This window comes from Rattus norvegicus, chromosome 13 (assembly GCF_036323735.1).
Source record: "Rattus norvegicus strain BN/NHsdMcwi chromosome 13, GRCr8, whole genome shotgun sequence".
Classification (NCBI taxonomy): Eukaryota; Metazoa; Chordata; class Mammalia; order Rodentia; family Muridae; genus Rattus; species Rattus norvegicus.
In genome coordinates this window covers 65433398-65455805 of record NC_086031.1, presented here as the reverse complement: position 1 = coordinate 65455805, position 22408 = coordinate 65433398, and the positions used below count along the sequence as shown (strand labels likewise).

Sequence of the window (22408 nt, the reverse complement as noted above, 5' to 3'; positions counted from 1 at the left end):
AAGACTGGAAGAATTATTTTGGCTTAGATGGCCATATTAATTTTTAGTGCATACCAGTGCGCATTCTCCAGGTTGACAGGGTTGCCTAAATAAGATGTGCACAATGACAACACCAGTTCACAAGGCCCTACACCTAGATGAAGAGCTATAGGCAATTAATGACTGTTGAGAGAGGGGGACTCAGTCTTCTCCAGGGACCAGCTCCCCAATAGGGAGGTCAACTGTAAACACATTTACAGATGGATGCAACAGGATAGGGTGTATCTACACACGCACGCACGCACGCACGCATATACACACACATACATATACTCATGGATGTATGTATACACACATATATAATGTTAGTAATTAAAGAAGAGTTCATGAATTTGAGGTATAGGTGGCATTGGAGAGTTGGAGGGAGAGGAGAAGGAGTAGAAGAAGATACTCATACTTGAAATTATCTCCAACAGTTTTTAATGTGAAAGATGCTTTATTCCCTCCCACTGTAATATTTAAAAAACTTATTGAAGTTCCGTGTCTGTGAGCCTTAACTCTGTATGATTTCATTATCAATCAAATTCTGTATCTTCATATTTGCTGACATCCAAGCAGCCACTATGCAAACAAACCTTGGTAATGCTTTCGATGTGTTTATTTGTATAACTGCAAGAAATTTACAAACGAGGAAATACTACTGTATTAACATAAAATGTATTGTGATTACAAGAACGTACTTAGTAAGTTTTTAAGGTTTTATGAAAGAATAGTACATATGCACATCACAGTGCAGTCTGCTGGCATAATGCGAATTTAAGAGTCATTAGTAAATCACTCTCAGTGCTACAGAGGACCACACAGGAGAGTCCAGCTGTCATCCTCAACTGTGACCCATGAATGTCTATAGACAACTTGGCTTACAGCATTAATTTAGTGTTTGAGGAGATGGAGCATTTTATCACAGTCTTTTCCTAGAAAACTTTCCAGTTATTTTGGCCTCCTAAAATCAACGTGTTAACTACATGGAATGTTTTTATTTAAAGAGATTTGTTTGTTTGAGCAGAGATAAATTTGAGTGGATATAAATATATAGATACACTACTGCATATGTTTGTGTGTATGTGAATATGTGTGTGTCCACGCATGCATGCGTGTATACGTGTGTGTATGTGTGTTGTGTGTGTGTGCACACATGCATGTGTGTGTATGTATGTGTGTGTGTGTGTGTGTGGTGTATGTGTGGTGTGTGGTGTATGTGTGGTGTGTGTGTGTGTGGTGTGTGGTGTGTGTGTGTCTTTAAATCGAGTTTATCCCATGCTTAGAGAACATTCCTTTCCTTGCTGGCATTTTCATCCTAAGAGGCGTGCCCCACAGAATAACATATAAAATGAGCTTGCATTATTACATGTTTATGCCTGACACGATACCTGTATCTCAGAAATTCTCAAGGGACTGATGAAAATAATCATATGCTTTAATTTGGAAAGAATGTCTCATTTAAGAGCAAATACTTGAAAAGAGATAATCTATTGTAGTTCAAGACCCACCATTCATTATCTTAATGAATCCCAGAGCATTCTTTAACTTCATAAAACCTGGAGAAAATAATAATTGCTTAATACTGTGGTGCCTAAGTTAGAAACTGCGCAGCTGCTTAGAGGGTTGCTGATGCATGAGTAAATTAATTAGTTAAATAACTGTCTCTTGAGCATATATGTCATATAGTATATCTTCATTTGAAAGCACATATATAATTGTTTTGGTTTTAGTGTTGAGTAAATTTGTTATTTTATGAAGGATCACAAGAAGGAAATGGAATCTAACTCTATTAATTAGATTTTAATTTAATTAGTTCCACTAGAAATCCTCATTGGCTTAATATAAGGAGGTTCTGTCCTCATTAATATTCATGTGGTTTGACAGATTGACTTTGAAACCCTTGTTGATGGGTGCTCCATTTGAAGTTTTACCTGCAATATTCTTAGCCACTGTAGCAGAAGTCAGCGGTCGGTGCATCTAATGAGTAAAGAAGGGATTTGTTTCAGCTCTGCAGTGACATACGCTGTTACCTCTATAATCCAGGGGCCTGAACTGGAACTATGGCCTTATAGAATGCGGCAGCTGGCTCTTGGTGGCTTATGGAAAATCAACTGTACACTTGTCTTGCTTATTACGTTGAATGACATCAACTTGGCATCTAGAAATTAGCATGTTGTGTGTATTAATCTACATATTTGAAAATCCAAAAATACAGAGCTTCCTTTTTTCGGGGAAAGGTTAATCGACACCTCGGACTCTTATAACAACAAGGATCATTAGAAGGCTACCCTGGCTACCACAAAGTTGGAGAATAAGGGCATCTTCTATGCCTTAGAGTCCAAGGCTACCTGGACATTGTTATCCTAAACTCCTACCTGTGAAATTTTTGGTACTTGAGAGAGAGAGAGAGAGAGAGAGAGAGAGAGAGAGAGAGAGAGAAGCATTTTGTGTGCAGTGGCTGCTCCATGTCAGTAACCTGAATGAACTTTAAATGTAGGCAACCATTTAGCAAACCAGCATCCTTAAATTAGACAGATCCATATACATTCCACCTAGGTGGCTAGGAAGTACTGAGCTAAAATAAGCCCAAGGAGGAAGCCTCTGCCATTCCAGGAGCTCTCCATGGTGCTCATTCTAGTGCCCTTCAGGATGTCCCTTTAGTCTTGGCAATCTCTCTGGAAATTACCAGAAATCAAGACTGTGGTCCAGATCCTTTTGGTTCATAAAGCGTGATGATTGGGTGTTCACGCTGCATGCATGACATGTGCTGCCCACTAAACCTTGTTACGACATGGGCACATTACTTGTCTGACGTGAAAAAAAAAAAAGACTGTGGTCCACCTTGCTCATTAGTTCTGCCACTTTTTTTTTTAAAGGAAAACCTTCCTATGCACAATTCCAGGACAATGGTGTGTTTTTAGCATCAAAACAGCTGCCTCAAAACGCTGACCTTGCCTTACCTGTCCTGGGCTCCAGCAGAACAGTCTGGTATAGGTGTAGGTGTTGGTGTAAGAGCTCTTCAGAGTCTCCTTGAGAGGAACCGAGCAGGAAGCAAATGCTAATTCTTAGTAGATGGTGTCATGCTGAGGTGAGAAGCATAGACTTAGCCATTGAATCACTGCTCTGTCTGCTGTTAGCAAGCCTTATGCATTTAGATAAAAAAAAAGGAAAGAATTAGGAAACACTTTCTGGAATTGCACTTGAGTGGACTTCGTGAGGGAAAACTTGGTTTTTTATTTCATCCGTGTCTGTTGAACATCTACCATCTGACAACAGGCCACAAAGGGGAAGTACAGACATATGTGGAGATTTTACTTTTACTTTAGCCTCCACTTATTAGTGACCGAATATTTACTGTTGACCACCAGGTATGTGATATTTGCTGAATTATACTTTAGAGCAGTCGACATGAGACATGCATTGCAAAATTTGCATTGCAGAACGGAGACTCACAACTAAATTCAGATGCAGTACCTGGGTCAGGGCTGTGGCTCTGACATGTCAATGGTCAACTTCTGTAGTTTGCCACACCCACGGCGGCGATTGCTGTGACCAGTTGCTGAATAGGCTCGTCCTTATCCATTTCAGACCTCCAGCAGTGGAAGGCATTCTGTTCGCCTCACCGGTCTCAGCACTATCGATTTCCGAGCTGGCTTTTCTCGAAAGCCCACGCTGGACTTCAAAAAAACAATGAGCAGACCCGTGCAAGGTTAGTGTGCACATGGCTCTTAAAGTGGTGTAAGGGAGAGCTGTGCCCTGATGGTGTGACTGGGCAAGTCTGTGGCAGCCGATCGCATTGATGAGCACAGAAAGCCATCTTTCCTCAATGTGCTTGTGATTGTGTCTTTGGGCCACTTTGTGTTTTGCAAAGTACTGGCCAAGATCAGCCATCCCAGAGCGACTCTGAAAGCAGCTGAAGCTCAGAGGGCTTCTTAATAAACAGGACTCCTGGACTCTGCTTTCATCTTTTAAATCACAGTTGCAGACGTTGGGACCTGAGCACTCCAGTTGACTCTTAGGCTTAACTGCATTTGGAAAAGCACTTAGTAGTTTTACTTCTAAAGATTAATATTTTGTAAACTGATTTGTCTACATGTAGAAGTGCATGTGTATTGCTGAAAATTGAAAATTAAGTGTACCATGTATTGTTTTTTGCTCAAGATGAAATTATTGCTAACGTTGAAAGCTTGTCCTTGTTCCTATTCTATTAGCCCACTAAGGTTATTATCTTAGTGCTAACGGCCAGGCTCAGCTACACAGTGTGTGGCCTTTAGAGCCCTTTCTATATCATGGCTAACTTATCTTAATTTGTGCAGTTTTAGGAAGAATAAAAAAGTGAATCTTGAAAAATGTTTACCGGATTAACTATCACATGATATTTCATAATTCTGATTTTCTTGGTATAAGAACAGTTAAAATTCTGTCCAATGACTGCCTACAGTGTTTCAAGCTCTGTCTTTCTGTAGGAAAAACTCTGTAACTAGACCGTCAGTGTAGAGCACACATCCTTAGAGTGTGTATATGCTACTACATTGATGACACTTATTACACAGATGACCCCAACTGTGTGACACTTGTACATGACGATGCCTTTCTCTTGTAGGGATACCTACGTATGTGCTACTGAACACCTCTGGAATCTCTAGTCCAGCTAGAGTAGATCGCCTCGAACTTCTGAGTATCTCAGGGGGATCTCTTAAGACCATTCCCGTCAAACATTACCCAGATCGGAAACCTTACGGCATCTGGAATATCTCTGACTTCATTCCACCAGATGAAGCTTTCTTTCTCAAGGTGACAGGCTATGACAAAGAGGATTATCTCTTCCAGAGAGTGTCAAGCGTTTCCTTTTCCAGCATTGTCCCAGGTAAGATAAATGTTTTACTCAACAGCAAAATAATTGATAACTGAAGGGGACTATGCCACAGGTAAAATATGGACTATAAAGTAAAAGTTAATATTGCCATGTTGCTACTCTGTCACCAGTTGAGCATTTACTTGCAGATAATTTGTTGTGATTTTTTTTACTTTTATTTTTCATCCTGGTATATTATTATGTAATTTAGTATTTATTAAAATTAAAAAATTAAAATATGAAAACATCCCCGCCCATTCCCTTTATTTTCTCCAGTCCCTCCCATTTTTACTCCTACTTTTTCTCAAATAAATGGTCTCTTTTTCTTTGATTATTATTGTTACACACAGATGGATATATATATATATATATATATATGTGTGTGTGTGTGTGTGTGTGTGTGTGTGTGTGTGTGTGTGTGTGGAGAGAGAGAGAGAGAGAGAGAGGGAGAGAGAGAGAGAGAGAGAGAGAGAGAGAGGGAGGGAGAGAGAGAGAGAGAGAGAGAGAGAGAGAGAGAGAGAGAGAGAGAGAGAGAAATACAACCCCTTAGTCCATTTACCGGTGGTGGCTTTGCTTTGCTTTGGTTTCAGCCTAACTACTTTGTATTGTATTGGGCTGATCCCTGGGAGAGGCTAATTCTCTTCTCAGCAGTGTTTAGTCAACTGCAGCTCTTTGTCTAGGGTTGGGATCTAGGAGACTCCCCTTTTGCATTGCATGTCTATTGATATTGTCTTTATTTAGGTCTTGCTTAAGCAGCCATGTTGTTGAGGTATCCTGGTGTAGCTTCCCTGACATTTCTAGGAGGTGCATTCTGATAGCAGTCTTCCTGGTTCTCTGGGTCTTACTGTCTTTCTACCCCCTTTCCATGATGCTCCCTGAGCCTTGGGTGCAGGCACTGTGATTTAGGTGTATCCTTCGGGGCTGGGGTCCCATGTTCCACTGATTTGTAGAGTATGACCATTTGTAGCTTTCTGTAATGGTCTCAGTTTTCTGTAAAAAGAATCTTTTTTGTTTTTTTTAATGTAAACATCTTTTAATTTTGAGATTGTAATTTAGTTACATTTCTCCCTCCCCTAGTCTCCCTCCTTACTTTAGAATTGTAGCTCCAATCCTGGCCTATGGAGGCATAGAGAGATTGTCTTCAAAGCTGGGTGGGAGCCAGAAGCTTATCTTTTATGTATGAGGCTGAGATTTGGATACTCAAGATCTATTGTTTGATCACAGTGCAATCACAAGCATGGAGCCAACCTCGAGATTTCCTCATGTTAACATTCAAGAGGATTGGCTTCTTGAATGCATGAAATTTGATGGATTCTTTAAAAAAATACTTCTCATTATTTCTTTTAGGAAAAAGTTGCCCTATGTATTTAATTCTTAGATATGTGGATTCTTCTCGTGTTTTTACATATTTGGAATAAGAATCTATTCTAGAGTTGATGATGTAATGCAAGTCATTTGGCATTTTTTTCTTAGCTTGGTAGTGGATTAAAAACAGTGCTTTGAAGATCAACTGAATTTTTAGTTTGATGACTATCATAGTAAGGACCTATGAAAATGAATCTGCTTCAAATAATGGTAGTTAAAATAGTTGGAATTCTGATGGTTTGTCAGCATCATTCCAGTATGAAGCTTCTGGGTGGAGCTATAGAAGTTATTTTGTATCACGATGATGACTTTCTTACCCATTTTCTTTTTTTTTTTCCCTAGATGCTCCCAAAGTTACAATGCCCACGAGGACCTCAGGATACTACCTACAGCCAGGCCGAATCCTCTGCTCGGTTGAGAGTCTTTTGCCCTTTACTTTGAGCTTCGTGAGAAATGGAATTGCCCTGGGAGTAGAGCAATATTTAAAGTGTGTAAATGTTCCTCTCAGTAGTAGTTTAGAGCCATAAATGCACATCCAATTCTGTCTTCTTTCCCTGACAAACCACTTCTTTTCTTTACCATTTTGGAACACAGTCCGGGGCTGTTCATGTTGTAATGGGAAAGGAGAGCGAATACACTACAATAGAAATTCTAGAATATATTCCACATAACGTGGGGGTATATACAGTGTGTGTTTTATGTAATTTGAGGGTTCCAAGTCAAAGATTATAGAATTATCAGCTCAGTATGAGACACTAGACCCTGGAAGGCACTTTGCAAAGTACTTCTTTGGAAACTTTAGCTTCATTGAATTTGGGCTAAAAATGTCTACAGCTCCTATTTAAAATGTGCTATAGTGGGTGAATCTGACTGGTGGTATGACAAAATTACAAAAATTAGATATATTATCACTTGGTGAGTTATTAACATGTAGCTTTTCAGTTTCAAGTACTTAAATTTAAAACTGCATGAGAAGCTGGATATGGTGGCACACATCTTTCATCCCAGTACTTGGAAGGCCAAAGCAGATGGATCTCTGAGTTCGAGGTCACCCTGGTCTACAGAATGAGTTCCAGGACAGCCAGGGCTACACAGAGAAACGCTATCTTAAAAAGCTAACCAAGCAAGCAACCAACCAAAAGAAAACCACCGCCACCACCAAAGGTGGTGAGAGACCTTTGACCCCTAACCGTATGAGCCGGGTGGTAGATCACATATCCTGGGAAATCTCACACACTAGTAAGCGAAGAGGCACAGAGGCCAGGGGACTGGGCAGGAACAGGAAGGCAGAAATGAGGCCACTGTGTGTGGATCCCTGTGAGCCAGAGGAGGCCTGGAGACAGTGTTTAGGAGTTCACTGTAAGCAGAGAGTAGATTTCCAGGGTTCACCTGGAGCACAGGGGCTAAGGCACAGAGCAGTCAAAGTGAGGAGTAGCCTAGCAGTTGCCAACTCTTTCTTCTAAAGTTCAGTGACATTTTATTGACAAATGCAAGTAACCTGATTGAACACGATTAGCTACATCTTAAGAAACGCTGGAAGAATGATTTCTGGAAAGCATATTGTCCAGACTTGGGAGTCCAAAACCTCTAAGGATTACTTCAGCCGTCTTTCACACAGCTGGAGTGATAGGAATATAGCTCTATAAGGATGAGAACTATCTGACAGTCTTAGTTTACATAATCTCTTTATGGAGATTCATCTTCAGCAGTGCTTGTGGCTGGAAAGTGAATCGTATCTACAGTGTTTTCCATTCCTGCACATAGTACATCTCGATGATTTACTTAGCTGCCTGTTTTATAACCGGCCGCATAACAGAACGGGAGAGCAGATGATGGAGGCACATAACTAGCCGATGAAATAAAATAACTCCGCTTCCTGTTTAAATAGTGACAGTTTTTTCAAAGACACTTGAGATTCTTTATAAACATTAACTCATCGATTCCACACAATTCCTGGGAGGTAAGCCACAAAAATCCTTTTTCTCATGTTTCCACTGCCGTGGCCCTGAGATGAGACAGGCCTTGCTGACATGTATTAAGCCGTAAGTGATGATAGACTGATGCTCTAATCCCAGTTTGCTCACATGCCTCTGCCGTAGATTCCCAGTAATATGAAACATGGGAATTAATCCTCATTCCCGTCAGCCACTTTGACCGTCAGGGGATGTGAGAGAGAAGTCAATTTGCATTAGCAGGGTGTATGTCTTCTGGATTGGCTCTTTGTCCTGTTCTAAAGTCTACCTCTGGGAACCCTTTCTTTGTTGTGGTATAAGGATGCCTATGTCAACAGAGAAGGCTACAATAGAAAAGAATGACTAAGCCAGAGGTGTTGGCAGGTGCCTTTAATCTCAGCACTTGAGAGGCTGAGGCAGGAGGATTAGAAGTTTGAGCCTGGTTTGAGCTACATAGTAAGACCTTGTCTCAAATATTATTTTTCCTTCTCCTAGAAGCTCTTAAATAGGGCTGATTATGCATCCTCAGACAAAGGAATTGCCATTCGTTTTCTTTTAAAAAAGAAGCACTTGAATCTAGATGACTTCGTTTCCTGTTCGAAAGTTTCCATGAACCCAAGGTTTGATGGATCCTCATCTGTGTTCAGCTTTGAGACAGGCATTGCAAAGAAAGCCTGAGACCCACACTTTCCAAACTTTTACCTTGCTGTGACTGATGGTACCCCCTAGAGAAGAGCATTGCACACTTGTGCTTAGTGCCCTGCCTTAGAGGGTTCGAGACCCAGCCTGAGTGTCCCAGGCAGTGAAGAGTTACGGGATACTGATTACTTCTGGAGCTAACAGAACAGGCCCAGTTCACATAGAATGGACAGGAGACTAGCAGAAGTATCCTGAGCTACTACACTATCCAGAACAATACCTACTTATGCACTCACTTTCTTGATGATAGGAACCTATGCTTAACCTACTCTTCCAAACACATGAAATCTGAGCTCAGTAAGCTATTCATGGTTGCTTTCTTGAGTTGTGTCTGACTAAAGAGAGATGTGGAGCCTAAACTAAAATCAGAAGTCAGTGAGAGGTGTCTCAAATATGAGGAGGTCTTCTTTACTATACGTCCCCTGAAAAGATTATGAATAGTAATACATGAAAAAATAGAAAATATATAATATTTATATTTTAACTGTATTTTTAAAAGAATAAGACCCTCTTTTGTACACTGTGAATTTCTTAAAGGAATAATTAAGTATATATCTTTTTAGACTATACCAGAAAACAAAACGCTCAGCAGTGAATGAATAAATATTTGTTAGATGATTGGATGCATGAGTTTGTGTACAAAACTAATGTATTTTTTCAATTTCACATTGCTTATTGTATGTATAGGTTAGGTCGGATAAAATATATAACTCCAGGTAGAACTTATGTAAGAAAGTTAAGGAAAATATATTTTCTTTGAGTTAAAAAGTGGGTGTCTTACCTTCACATTTGCAAATTCCCTTCTTTCGTTGTATTGAACATGATTCTCACCTCCAAAGTGGGAAGTGTAGGGGGAGAGAAATTTCATCGGTGGTTGTCAACTGAAGTATGTTTTTATATAGCCACAAAAAAGTCCTAAAGATAAATTTGCATTCCTACAACGTATTGTCCTGTGTATTTTTGTCCAGAATAGAGGAGCAGAACTCCGTTTAAGATACAAAAGGTGTATGGCTTTAAGTTAACATTTAATCTGCAGTTTTCCCAGCCTACTTTCCTTGCGTTATTCATTGGAACAAAGCCTTCAAAGCAGATTGCTTATTGCTTTCATTTTTCTCTTGCTTGACAGACACTAAAAGCTCTCCCTTTTCTTGTCCCCAGAGAATCTGCCAGTGTGCCTTGGGATTTCCCAAAGGTGACGTTGTCTGACGAGGGCTTCTACGAGTGTATTGCTATGAACAGCGCAGGAACTGGACGGGCGCAGACATTTTTTGATGTATCAGGTAACTAACTGCCACCTGCCTATGACTGTACCCATGGAAACGAGATGCTGATGGGCTCTGAGTTTACACAGTTCTCCTCATGATCCTTTTTGCCTGTCTATCTACTTTACTACAATGAACTCAGACATTGTCTCACCCCCAGTCAGCCTTTGTGCCTCTCCCTGTGCCAGTCTCTCCCTCACCTTTTAAAAACTTATTTTAATTTTTCTCTCCTGGCCCTTCTCTCCCCTGAGCCCTCCCTACACTGGGTCTTCCCTTGCCCCATTTCCCTCCCCATCCCCTCTTCCACTCAGCTCCTCTGTCATTCTTTAAGGGCTCGTCGATGCATTACGTCCCTAACTCTAAAAGGACAATAACAATAATAGAGTCTCTCTATTATTGAGTCTCTCTATTATAGAGTCCCATGGAGACTGAGCAATGTTTGTGATACATGCATGGTGCTTAGAAGGGAGCTTGGAATGGAGAAATACTTGACAGACAATTTCCTATTTGACCATTTAAGATTTTAGTTTTACTATGGGGGCGGTATATCTATGTGTTAGTACCCACAGAGTAAGCCATGGGCATCAGATCCCTTGGAGGTAGAGTTACAAGCATATGTGAGCTGCCCAATGTGGGTGCATGCTCCTAACCACTTAGCCACCTTTCCAGTCTACTGATATCACTAATGTTGCTGTTGTTACCACCATAGTTTATTTGGGCTTCTAGTTCCAGAGGTTCATGGTTGGGGGGCCTTATGTGACATGCATAGTGGCAGGGCAGGAAGCTCACATCTTGAGCTTGTAAGCGTACAACAGAGGGCAAACTTGAAATGGCAGGGGTCTTTTACTTCTCAGAGACCCCCTCCAATGGCATACTTCCTCCCATGGGGCCAGACTTCCTAAGCCTCCCAAAGCAGGACTGCCAACTCTAGACGAAAGGTTCCAATATGTAAGCCTGGGACATACTCTCATCCAAACAACTTCAGTAACTACCTAACAATTTCCCTTAGAGAAAAGATGGTCTAAAGAACTGGTCAAGGCTGAAGATAACAAAAGGAGTAAATTTTTCTTTCTTTCATGTTTAACAATCACAGTAGTTTTATGAAGAGATTCTGATCTCCAAATTGAAGACCATGATGAGTCTAAGCAATTGTCTTGAAACACAGAGCCTTATCAGGTAGACTTCCATGTAAAGAAGGACCCATGTGATACCCATTATTTTGCATTCAGACAGTAAATTCCTGTAAGTAGGTGGGAGGCACAGTACATTAATATAAGATACGTTCATAAAAGTATTGTCCTTTAATTTCATAAAAGTGTTGTCCTTTAATTTCCCAGAATAATTAGGGAAAGGAGGCTGTGACATATATTCAAAGATCAGGTTCAAACCACCTACTCAGTATACAAAATTATACAGTTATAATTTTTGGATACTTCAATGTACTGGGGATTGAACCCAGGGTCTCACATAGGCAAGCACTAAGCAACCCCTCTCCCCCTTGAGCTAAATACACAGCCCAAAAACTTCACGTTAACTGATTGTTCTATGCCTGCCTTCCGTTGTTCTGTACTTGACAGTATCCTGGCATCCTGGTCTCACCCTCTCAGGTTATGACTGCTGAAACTGAACAGCGCCTGTTTTTGCTTTCAGTGTGTATTTTCCTGAGATAATTTAAGACAAAAGAAATGTTTTAATTAGGTGATGGTTTTGAATCCTAGGATTTGTTGTGTCCAAGAAAGAACTTGGAAAGAGAGGCACGTAAATCAGGCAGGCGTGTTCTTTCAGCCAAACTATTTGTATTCTCTTCTTCTTAGGAAAATAAAGATTGTCTTCTGAAATAAGTTAAGCAAGTTGACATACATCACAAACTATTTATTTTTTTCGATCTCCAGAAATTATGAAAAGCCCTGGAATTGTGTCAACATTCCTCAGCTTCTGGGAAAGCAAACACTCGAGTACTTGAGTGTTCTTCCCAGCAATATTAATTAGGAGAAGGACAGGAGGTAGAGAGGCTTCACTAAGTTATTTCAGGCCTCTTGTTAAGTAACCGGGAGATGCTAGGAAGAAAGCGAGAACGGACTTACAAAGTTGGATCGATGATGCCAGTAGCTTCCTCCCATCTCTGCTGTGCATGGTCTATCTGTACTCCTCTGTGTCAGCCAGTCAGTGGCATAATCAGGGAGCTGGCTCTTTCCCAAGCTGGTTTCCAGGAATTCTTTCCTCTAGTCAGCCATTAAAGAAGTCAGAAAGCATCAATGTTATGCCCATGGCTTTCAGAGCAGGAGTATCAGACAAGGGCTCCTTGGCATTTTAAAGAGTGGACAACTCTGTCCTTCCAATTTTAGTGTATGTGCTGCCAAAGCAAGTTCAAGTGGGCATTTCGTTCAAGGATAGCTATTTACTTAGCACAGTAGCCATTAACCTCCATCTACTTCTCAGTTTCCCTTTGCCCAGGGTAAGGTCCCAGCTCGGCCACCGTGATGTCACTGTGTATCCTAAGCTTGGAATCAAGTGCTGATTTACTACCCAGCCAGGTCTCATATTTTTATAAAGTATTAGGAAGTGAGCATTACAGAATAGTGATATTCTCGTGACACAATAGTTGTTATGGTTAAGTCACAGAGCATCTGATAGACCCTGAAGAAGAGCTGAACTTCTGCCAACAAGTTTCCTCACCTTTTTTTTTTTTTTTAACCACTGTTGTAGTTGACATGTTCAAGAATTTTGGGTTCTTTTGTAATGTTGATTGTTGATTCTGTTAAGCAGAAAATGGGCATTTAAATTTGCGTCTATAATAACAAGTGGGTATTAAAAACATTCGTCAATTATAAATAGATATGACAATGACAAAAACCACCAAGTGTCCAAAACATTCTTTTCCCAGTGATATTTGGAGGTTAAGCTTAATATTGTCACAGTTATATTAACTTTGTGTATTGAAATTTTATTAATACAAAACCATACACATACCAGAATTCTGGGTTAAGTAAGATTCTAAGCAGAGATCCTGTCGTGGCGATCCTGTCGTGGCATGCCAGTGAAAAGAAATATTTACTAGAGATATTTATTTTGTTTATGCATATGTTTTGCTTTCATGTTTCTCTGTTGAACCACATTACATGTTTAGGACCCATGGGGATAAAAAGAAGGTATCAGATATCCTGGAACTGGAGTTACAAATGGTTTTGAACCATTATGTTTGGGAGTCAGGAACATATTACAGTCCTCTGTAATAGCAACGGGTATTCTTCACATTGAAACATCATTTTGGCCCCAGTAAAAGAAAATCTTAACTAAAGATTATAGGGTATGCTTTTAGACCAGTGGTTTATTACCTTTCTAATGTTACAACTCTTTAATACAGTTCTTTATGTTGTGGTGACCCCCAACCATAAAATTATTCTGTTGCTAGTTCATAACTATAATTTCGCAACTGTTAATATTGTAGTGTAAATGTGTTTGGATAGACTGCAGCCAAAGGCATCCCAACCTGTGGGTTGAGAACTCCTGTTTTAGAACTAGGGAGGACTTGGAAACAAGCTGATAACATCACTTAGAGCCATGTCTGTCATCTGGTGGCTGCTGTGTTCTTCAAAACACTCAGTGTCTGTCTTTTCTTTTTAACAACCAACAAATGCTACTTTCATCAAAACAAATGAAAAACCCTGCTCCGTTCCGTAATCCTAAATCCTTCCAGTCATATCCTTTTGCCAAGCCAAGTTGACTCTCACATGTATAACCTAGAGATCTAAGTTTGGTATGGACAGGTATGTTGCCTTCTAAAGTATCATGTAACTAGATGATAATTTGAGGGGTCTCATTGGCATAGCCATTAGTTAATACTTTCTGTTACATATGGAAACATCCTGGCAGATGTTTCAATGTACATTTATATATGCAGAGATTTTAAGCCACATGTGTAAGCGAACCAATTGTAGGTTAATTGATCTGAGTCTTCTGATTTCACACAGAGCCCCCTCCGATCATCCAAGTGCCTAATAATGTAACAGTCACTCCTGGAGAAAGAGCAGTTTTGGCGTGTCTCGTCATCAGTGCCGTGGATTATAACCTAACCTGGCAGAGGAGTGGCAGGGATGTCCGGCTAGCAGACTCAGCAAGAATTAGGACCCTGGCCAACCTCTCCCTGGAGCTGCGGAGTGTGAAAATTGGTGATGCTGGGGAGTACCGTTGTGTGGTTTCCAGTGAAGGGGGATCGGCAGCAGCTTCGGTTTTCCTGACAGTACAAGGTACAGTGCTTTTAGCAACTTCTGCCCAATGATGTCCTTCCATTGTCCTTCTTCCTCATCTCCCCTTACAAACGTGCTGTGTCAGAGTTATGGCATCTACCCAAACCGTTGCCTTTGGATGAAAGAAGGCTTGGGATGTTCAGTTGTTTGTAAGTTTCTAAACTGGGAACTAAAGTCCCTCCAAATAGGTGGCTTTACTGCACTTGTAACTGGACTTGGTCATTGCAGATGTCCATTTTAAGACAATATATAAATTGTCCCTGGATGTTTTGATGTTTCCAAGTTCTCTAGTCTATGTGGATGTCAGACAAGACCAGACACGCTCAGGGTGGTATGTATGGTCCTAGACATTCCTCTAGTGGATTTCAATACAATTTTAATTGTTTTCAGAATTGCCTCCAAGGATTTGATCTTCATCTAAATGTTATACCTGGACATAATATGACTAACTTAAATTTTTGCTTTTAAAATAAGTTTAATACATTTTACCAGTATATTTTATTTGAGTTATTTACTTGAAGTGACCCACATGGTAGTGATCATTAGTTGAGCCTATCGCTATTTTATTTAGGATTTTTGAAATTTGTTCATCTTTCCCATCTGACCCTAGCTTTACCTCTCTCCAGTCCTCTTACCCTCCCCTACCTCCCTTCTCATTCATATCTACCTAGCACATCCCCTACCAGAAAAGAGCAGTCTCTCAGGGACATCAGCCAGACACAGAACAACGAGATACAGTAAGACCAGGCACAAACCCTCACAGCAAGGCTGGATAAGGAAACCCAGTAGGTGGGAAAGGGACCCAAGAGCAAGCTAACATGTCAAAGACACCCCTACTCCTACCGTTAGGAGTCCTACAAAAACGCCAAGCCAACTACTATAGGGTATGTGTAGAGGACCTTGTGCAAATCCAAATTCTGGTGAATTCAAACAACTGAGTTTTACTTAACATTTTTATGTATATGTATATGTATATGTATATGTATATGTATATGTATATGTATATGTATATGATGTAGATGTATGTTATATAAGTATGTAAATATTTCCTTATGTTTTGTTCTTATTTATCTCACAGTGCCCTCTCTGCCTCCTTTCTTCCCTTTGCAGTCCTTTCTAAACTAAATAGATTTCCTCTACTTTCATGACATAAGTGTTCTATTATCCTTTCTCCTTTCCTCTTTCCCCCTCTCATAGTTCCTTCTCCTTTCTCCCCTCTCTTTTTCTCTATCTATCCACATATTTATCATATAAATAAATATATGTGTTAAAATGTAATATATATGTAATCAAAATCTAGTCTCACGTGTTGGAGAAAACATATAGCATATAGTCTTCAATTTGGCTAATTTTACTTTCCCATGATAATCTCCAGTTCTATCCATTTTCCGTGTAAATGTCAGAATTTCATTTTCTTTATAAAAGAATAAAATTCCATTGACTTTATGTACCACTTATTTTTAAATCCACTCATTTCCAAACACCGTCTAAGCTGGTTACATTTCTTGGCTATTGTGAAGAATACAGCACTTAACATGGGTTTATAAGAATATTAGTGTTTCACTTACTTAAATTGTTTTGGTCTCATGACCAGGCAGTGTGTACCTAGGTTACAGGGTAGTTCTATTTTTAGTGTCTCGAGGAACCTGCCAACTGATTTTCTTAGCGACTGTAGAAACTCGTATACCCATCAGCAGAGACCAAGAATTTCTTTTATTCCATATCCTAAGTTCCCTCTGTTGCAATTGGTTTTCTTGATGACAGTCATGCTGACTAGGGTGGCCCAGGGTCTCGGGGTACTTCCTATTTTCATTTTCCTAATAGCTAAATAGTTTAAAACTTTCTCCATGTATTTATTGACTGTTTGCGGTTCTTCCTTTTAGAATTGTCCAATTCAGCACATCATTGTTGGTTGGATGTTTGCTTTTTGTATTTAATTTCAATGTTCTTCATAGATTCTTGATATTAATTCCCCAGTTGATATATAGTTAGAAAAAATTCTCTCCCATTCTGTAGGCTGATAATTTCTTTTGTTGCACATAAGTTTCCCATTTTCATACAATATCATTTATTTGTCAGTTTTTAAAATTATTTTCTGCGCTGTTGAGGTCCTCTTCAGAAAGTTCATGGCCATGATTATATTTTGAAATATATTCTCCTGGAATTTTCAAACCTTCATCTTTTGCATTGTGGCTGTGAATCCATTTTGAGCTAATTTTTTGTAAAGTTTGAAAACTACAGTTTTATTTGTTTACATGTGGATATCCAAGTTTCCCAGCACATTTGTTGGCTGCTTTTTTTCTCACTGTGTGCTTTTCACAGCCTTGTCAAAGATGACATGGAGGCTGCAGCTGTGAGAGTTCTTTTCTGGGTCTGCCATTCTACTCCCTCTTCAGTTGGACTGCGGTGGTTTTGTTACCCTGGTTCTATAGAGCGTTTGAGATCAGGGGTTGCTATGCTCCCAGTGTTGTTCTGCACAGTATTGCTCTGACAATTTGTCCTCTTTTATGCTCTATATGAACTTCAGGATTGCTTTTTCTGGGTGGTGTGAAGAATGTTAATGAAATTTGACTGAAATTTCATTGAATATATAAATCATTTCCAGTAATATAATCATTTTCAGAGTTCTGCTGCTTCATGAGAATGGGAGACTTTTCCATGTTCTGGGATCTTTCTTAACAATATGATTAGCAAAAGTACTCAAGTTTAATAATGAAAATAGAAGACACAGAAACATGAAGGAAGAAAACACAAATGGGGGTATGAAGTATTGCTTGGGTGGCTTTTTTGGAGGGTCTTAGAAAATCGCCAACCCCAGGCACAGACACTTCTTTTCTATTATTTAAATACGGTGCTGAGCTTGTATTAGACAAATATTCAGTGTCAGAACTGGTCTCCCTGTAGTACCAAGTCTTCTTGGTCTACCTGAGACTTCTGCTCACCACTCTCTCACCCTCTGGGTTGGTCAGGCTCTGCCACCATCTAAGTAAACTTCTCCAGTTTCTACTTCTTGGGGTGGCCAATGGAGGAAACCTTCCAAGAACATTATGAGTGGAGAGATCTACCCCACTACTGAGATCAGTACATGTGCACCAGTCTTTAGCAGTACTCACACTACTGGAGAGATGAGGCTATGGACAACAAGCAGTTTCTTGTAGCCTTGGAGGTTTTGAATGCCGCATGAGTGAATGACAGGCGGCTTCAGAGGTCAGTCCAGCTGCTGTCTTCTGTCCCAGAGCCCTTACTCACACCCTAGTTATTCTTAGTTGCTCGTCTGCAATGAGGTGGGATTAACTTTCTCTGAATGCGCTTCCCTGGATGTGCTAAGTTCCGTGTCACCTGCATTTTAATCTTTCCAGTGGCTAACCTTCATGCCCTCTGTAACTGGTTCCGAGGGTTGTCTCTCTCACTTTGGGTCTGTAGCACGTCAAACTAAGGCATCCTGACTTGTGACTGTTCCTTGTTCTCAGGCCCCCAGGGTAGCTCAGTTTAAAACAAGAGTGGACCACTGCAATTGAAACTGTCTAGGTTCTGTTGATCTATCTCTCTGGAGAAAGCACTATTTCAGCAAGACCTGCAACTGGCTTCAAGGCTGAGTTGTAGGCTTGTACTATGACTAGGATGGTGTCCTGTGGTTCTTCTGGGGAAAGCATGAACTAATGCGTGCTCATCCTGGATACAGCACCACTAAGGGAGGCTTCTGCTTTTCTTCTGTACCCCATGGGCTCTGTGTGACTGAACCTGGGTGCAGACTCACCTTCTTGATGCTTCTGGGTCCCTGTATGTCCATCGATCTTTTCTGTTTTTGTGGGTTTCCAGAGCTCTGCATTTCTTTCTCTTTGGTGGATAGAATTACATTTTCTTTTCTTGGCATTTCATCACTGGTTACATGGAAGCAGCTTCTAAGTCGGCTGTCTTACCACAAAGTCCACTAGTCCATATTTTTGTATGAATGTGTATGCATGCAGTGGCACACGTGTGTGGGCATATGAGTGCATGCATTTGTGTATGCATGTGTAGGCCATGCAACCTTGGATTTCATTATGTTCTTGGCACCAGCATTGATTGACTGATTGATGATTGATTGAAGCAATCCAGGGTCTCTCTCTGGCCTGGAACTCACCAAGTTCCACTGACTGCCCAGGGAGCCTCAGGTGTCTTCCTTTCTCCACTTTCCCAATGCTGGCATTACAGGCCCAGTCCACCAGGCCTGACTTTCTAACATTGACTGCAGAGACCAAGCTTAGCTCCTCAGTGTTGTAAAGTAAGCACTCTCCTGACCAAACTATGTCCGAGACCTCTGCTAAGATATTTTAAATAGAACTTATAATGATTATAATATTGGTGAAATTTTGTTACAGCTTATTCAGATGTGTTCTAAATGTTATTTTTTCATATATACAGATTACATGAACACACATACTCATACATACACTTACTGAGAGCTGTCTGCGTAGACTATTTCGATTACTGAAAATGGATATGTTAGCAAGGCAATTTAGTAACTACTCTGTTGTTTTTGAGAGCTATCCATAGAAGGCCAAGCTGCTCCACAAATTCTCTCTGAGTAGGATTATTGGCATCTATGTCCCTCAGACTGGCTGAAAGTCTTAATGTAATGAGCAACTTCATCTTGACACCTTTGCACCATGAAGTTGAAAGGTTTGGTTGCTGCCTGCATAGAATATTTAATTCCAGATCTTTGATGTGGGAGAATGATTGCATCAGAATGGGGTCTGGCTGTTTGGTAATGATATTAGAAACAATGTAATAGTGTGACTAAAGTATTTAGCCATACTAGATAGCTTTCTAGAGATAATATGTTAGAGAATAACTATCTCAAGACTTATTGTATTGTTAAAGACAGAAAACAGAAACTGTAGTGGAATTATAAAGGATACTCTCTCTATATCTAATTATTGTTTTCTTCCTGTTCCTTGAGGTATCTTCTGCAATGAAAGGCGTGCCTCTTGTTAGTAGATCTGTCAATGTTTCTAAAGAGAAGTCACTTTTGAAGTGGGTTCAATGAATTTTCATACAGATCTGACTGGAAGATCATCTGAATCTGTTCATTTAGCACTTGGGTTACTAGAGCTCCAGAGTCATCCCAGCATACTGAGGGTGTGGGGTAAAGTAAATGTTAATAGGTTTCTTGAAGTTAATATTTGTTCTTTATTTGAAATCCCTCAGACTGAGGTTGATGGAAAATAAAGTCAAAATGCTTGTTGAGAAAGAAGTTAAGAAATATACCATTTGCAAGAGCTTCAAAAATATTTAGGAATATATTTAGCCAAAAATTGAAAGGTCTTCAAAATAAAAATAAGAAAGCAGTGATAAAAGAAATTACTTATAGAGCACAGCAAAAAAGGGGAAGGTATCACAAGTTTACCGATTAGCAGAATTAATATTGTGCATGTAATTTTGTGACTCAATGCAATTTTCATCAAAATACTAATTATTTCCTTCATAGAAATAGGAAAAGAAATCCTAATTCACATGTAACCACAAAAGGTCCAGAAAATCCAAAGTGATTCTGATCCAAAAACCCCAGAAAACCAAACAAAGCCTGGAGTTAATACAATATTTGGCTACAAAACATAGTACGGGACTTTAGTTACTAAAATAGCAGAGTCTGGCATAAAAAGTAGATACAAAGACCAAGGGCATAAGACCCAAGACATATAGCCATTTTCAAACCAACAGTAGATCTTTGAAAAAGGCTGCAAGGACATGCTATTGAAAAGAGGTAGTCTCTTCAGTAATGGTGCTGGCAAAAGTGTGCAGGTGCAGAAGAATAAAAATAGTTCCCTTTTTCACACTATGTTTAGAAACCAACTCAGAATCAAAGATCTAAATGTTAAAGCAAAGTATGAATTATTACAAAAAAAGAGAAACACTTCAAGACAGTGGAACAGGCAATGTTTATAGACAGCCACAAAGATATAGGTAGCCAAGGTGAAACTACAAAATGTGACTACATCAAACTGAGACATGTATAAAAGAAATAAAACTCAAAGATAGCATAGAGAATATTTTAAGCAACTCATATGACAAGGTGTTGTTATCCAGAATGTATAAGAAATTCAAAGATAGTAATACAAAAGAGAATAACAAAAAGCATCCTAACAAACAAACAAACACTCAAACAACAACAAAACCAGAAACAAATACCTCACTCCCAAAACATCTAATGCAATTAAAAAAGATGCTAAGAGGTAAATGGACATTTCTCAGAAGAATAAAAGTAAATGATCACCAAGCACATAAAGAAATGCTGAAGTTCATTAATCACCAGGAGATGCAAATCAAAACTACACTGACACAGCATCTCATTGTGTCTACAGTTAGAACAGCTCTCATCAAATAGATAAAAATTTACACATTTTTACCATGATGGGGCAAAGAGATCTCTCATGGACCGTTGGTGGAAATGTAAATTAGTATGGCCATCTGAAAGACAATATTGGGATTCCTCCAAAAATTAAAAGTAGAATGTTGTGGGACCCAGTAATTCCGCTAATGAATGTATGTTCCATGGAAATAAGACCATTACTCCATAAAAAGACTCCATGTTTACCGCGCACTTACAACAGCTAAAATATGGAGTCAACTCAGATGTCATGTGAGGGATGAATGGGTAAGGAACATGTGTCATTCAGACACACACTGGACTATTATTTAGCCATCAAAAAGGTGAAGTCCATTATTTGTAGTGACCTGTTGGAGCTAGAAGCCACTACATTAAGTGAAATGAGTCAAACACAGGGAGAATATTTTCACTCATTTGTGGCACTGGGTCACTCTCATAATTAGCTAATATTATATAAATAAACTATAATTTAACAGTGCTTATTAGGAAATGGGAAGAGTGGTGTAGTGTGTGAGCATGGGAAGAAGAAATGAGGTCTAGCGGGGTTACCAGAGTACAGTAAACATGGTGGAATTACTTCCGGCTTTTCAGTGTAATGAGATATCTGTCCATTGAAATGATTTATGATGCATTTAAAAAATTATAAGAGTATGAAACTCCCAATATAGAAAATTATTGATGTTAGAAGAGATTGAAGCACTTCTTATACTGATTTGACTATTATATGTTGTATATACGCATTAGATTGCCATAATGTACCGCATAAAGAGGAATGAAGATTTATGTTTTAATTTAAAAGGGAGATGACCTGGCCAGGTGTCATGGTACATCTCTTTAATCCCAGTATTCAGGAGGCAGAGGTAGGTAGATCTCTGTGAGTACGAAGCCAGCCTGGTCTACATAGTGAGTTCTATAACCATGGCTATGTAGAAAGACCCTGTTTCAAAAAGCAAATGGTCAAAAAAGAAGATAAAATAATGTAGTGGAAAACATGACTTAGAGGTGCCACTACTACATGAAAATAAAATTAGGGATTTAGGGAATGAGGTTGAAAACAATGTAAGAACATTGAGATATTTAGTACTTGGATGACAATATTTTTTATTGGATATTTTATGTCTTTACATTTCAAATGTTTTCCCCTTTCCTGGTTCCCCCCTCTTCCATCCCTCCTCCCCCTGCTTCTATGAGAGTATTCTCCCTCCTACCTCAACACCCTGGCATTCCCCTACATTGGGGAAACAAATCTTCACAGGACCAAGGGCTTCTCCTCCTATCGATGCCACATAATGCCATCCTCTGCTACATAAGTGGCTGTAGCCATGGGTCCCTCCATGTGTACTCTTTGGTTAGTGGTCTTAAAGTGGGAATTCCACCTAAGATTTGCATCTGTTGAAAAAGCATCTTCAACTGAACCCAAGGAAACAGTGAGAGGAGTTAAAGAAAACTGTCCTGTTGTGAGCCGGGTCCAGAATGATCAATTCAAACAAAGCAAGGAGGGAAGAGCTTGGTCTAGACACAGTCTGCCTGAGGTCTGCTGCTGGTGTGAAGCAAAACCCCACAACCACGCACAGTCTGTCAGTACGTTGTAATGGGAGGGATCAAGAACACACGAACGACATCAGGCTTATCAAATA

General features: G+C 39.7%; 1 protein-coding gene and 1 non-coding gene across 7 annotated transcripts in view; both read left to right on the top strand.

Moving 5' to 3' along the window:
* Positions 1–22408, top strand: part of Hmcn1 (hemicentin 1) — a 469150-nt gene that overhangs the window by 178876 nt on the left and 267866 nt on the right. For all 6 annotated transcript variants that reach the window (XM_039090457.2, XM_039090458.2, NM_001271292.1 and 3 more), the window contains 5 exon segments: positions 3610–3730; positions 4625–4888; positions 6584–6728; positions 10051–10172; positions 14126–14401. In XM_039090457.2, coding sequence (XP_038946385.2) covers positions 3610–3730; positions 4625–4888; positions 6584–6728; positions 10051–10172; positions 14126–14401 — 928 coding nt within the window.
* On the top strand, positions 2731–2835 carry LOC120096425 (small nucleolar RNA U13). The gene has a single exon (XR_005492843.1). It is a non-coding gene; the product is annotated as a small nucleolar RNA U13 (small nucleolar RNA).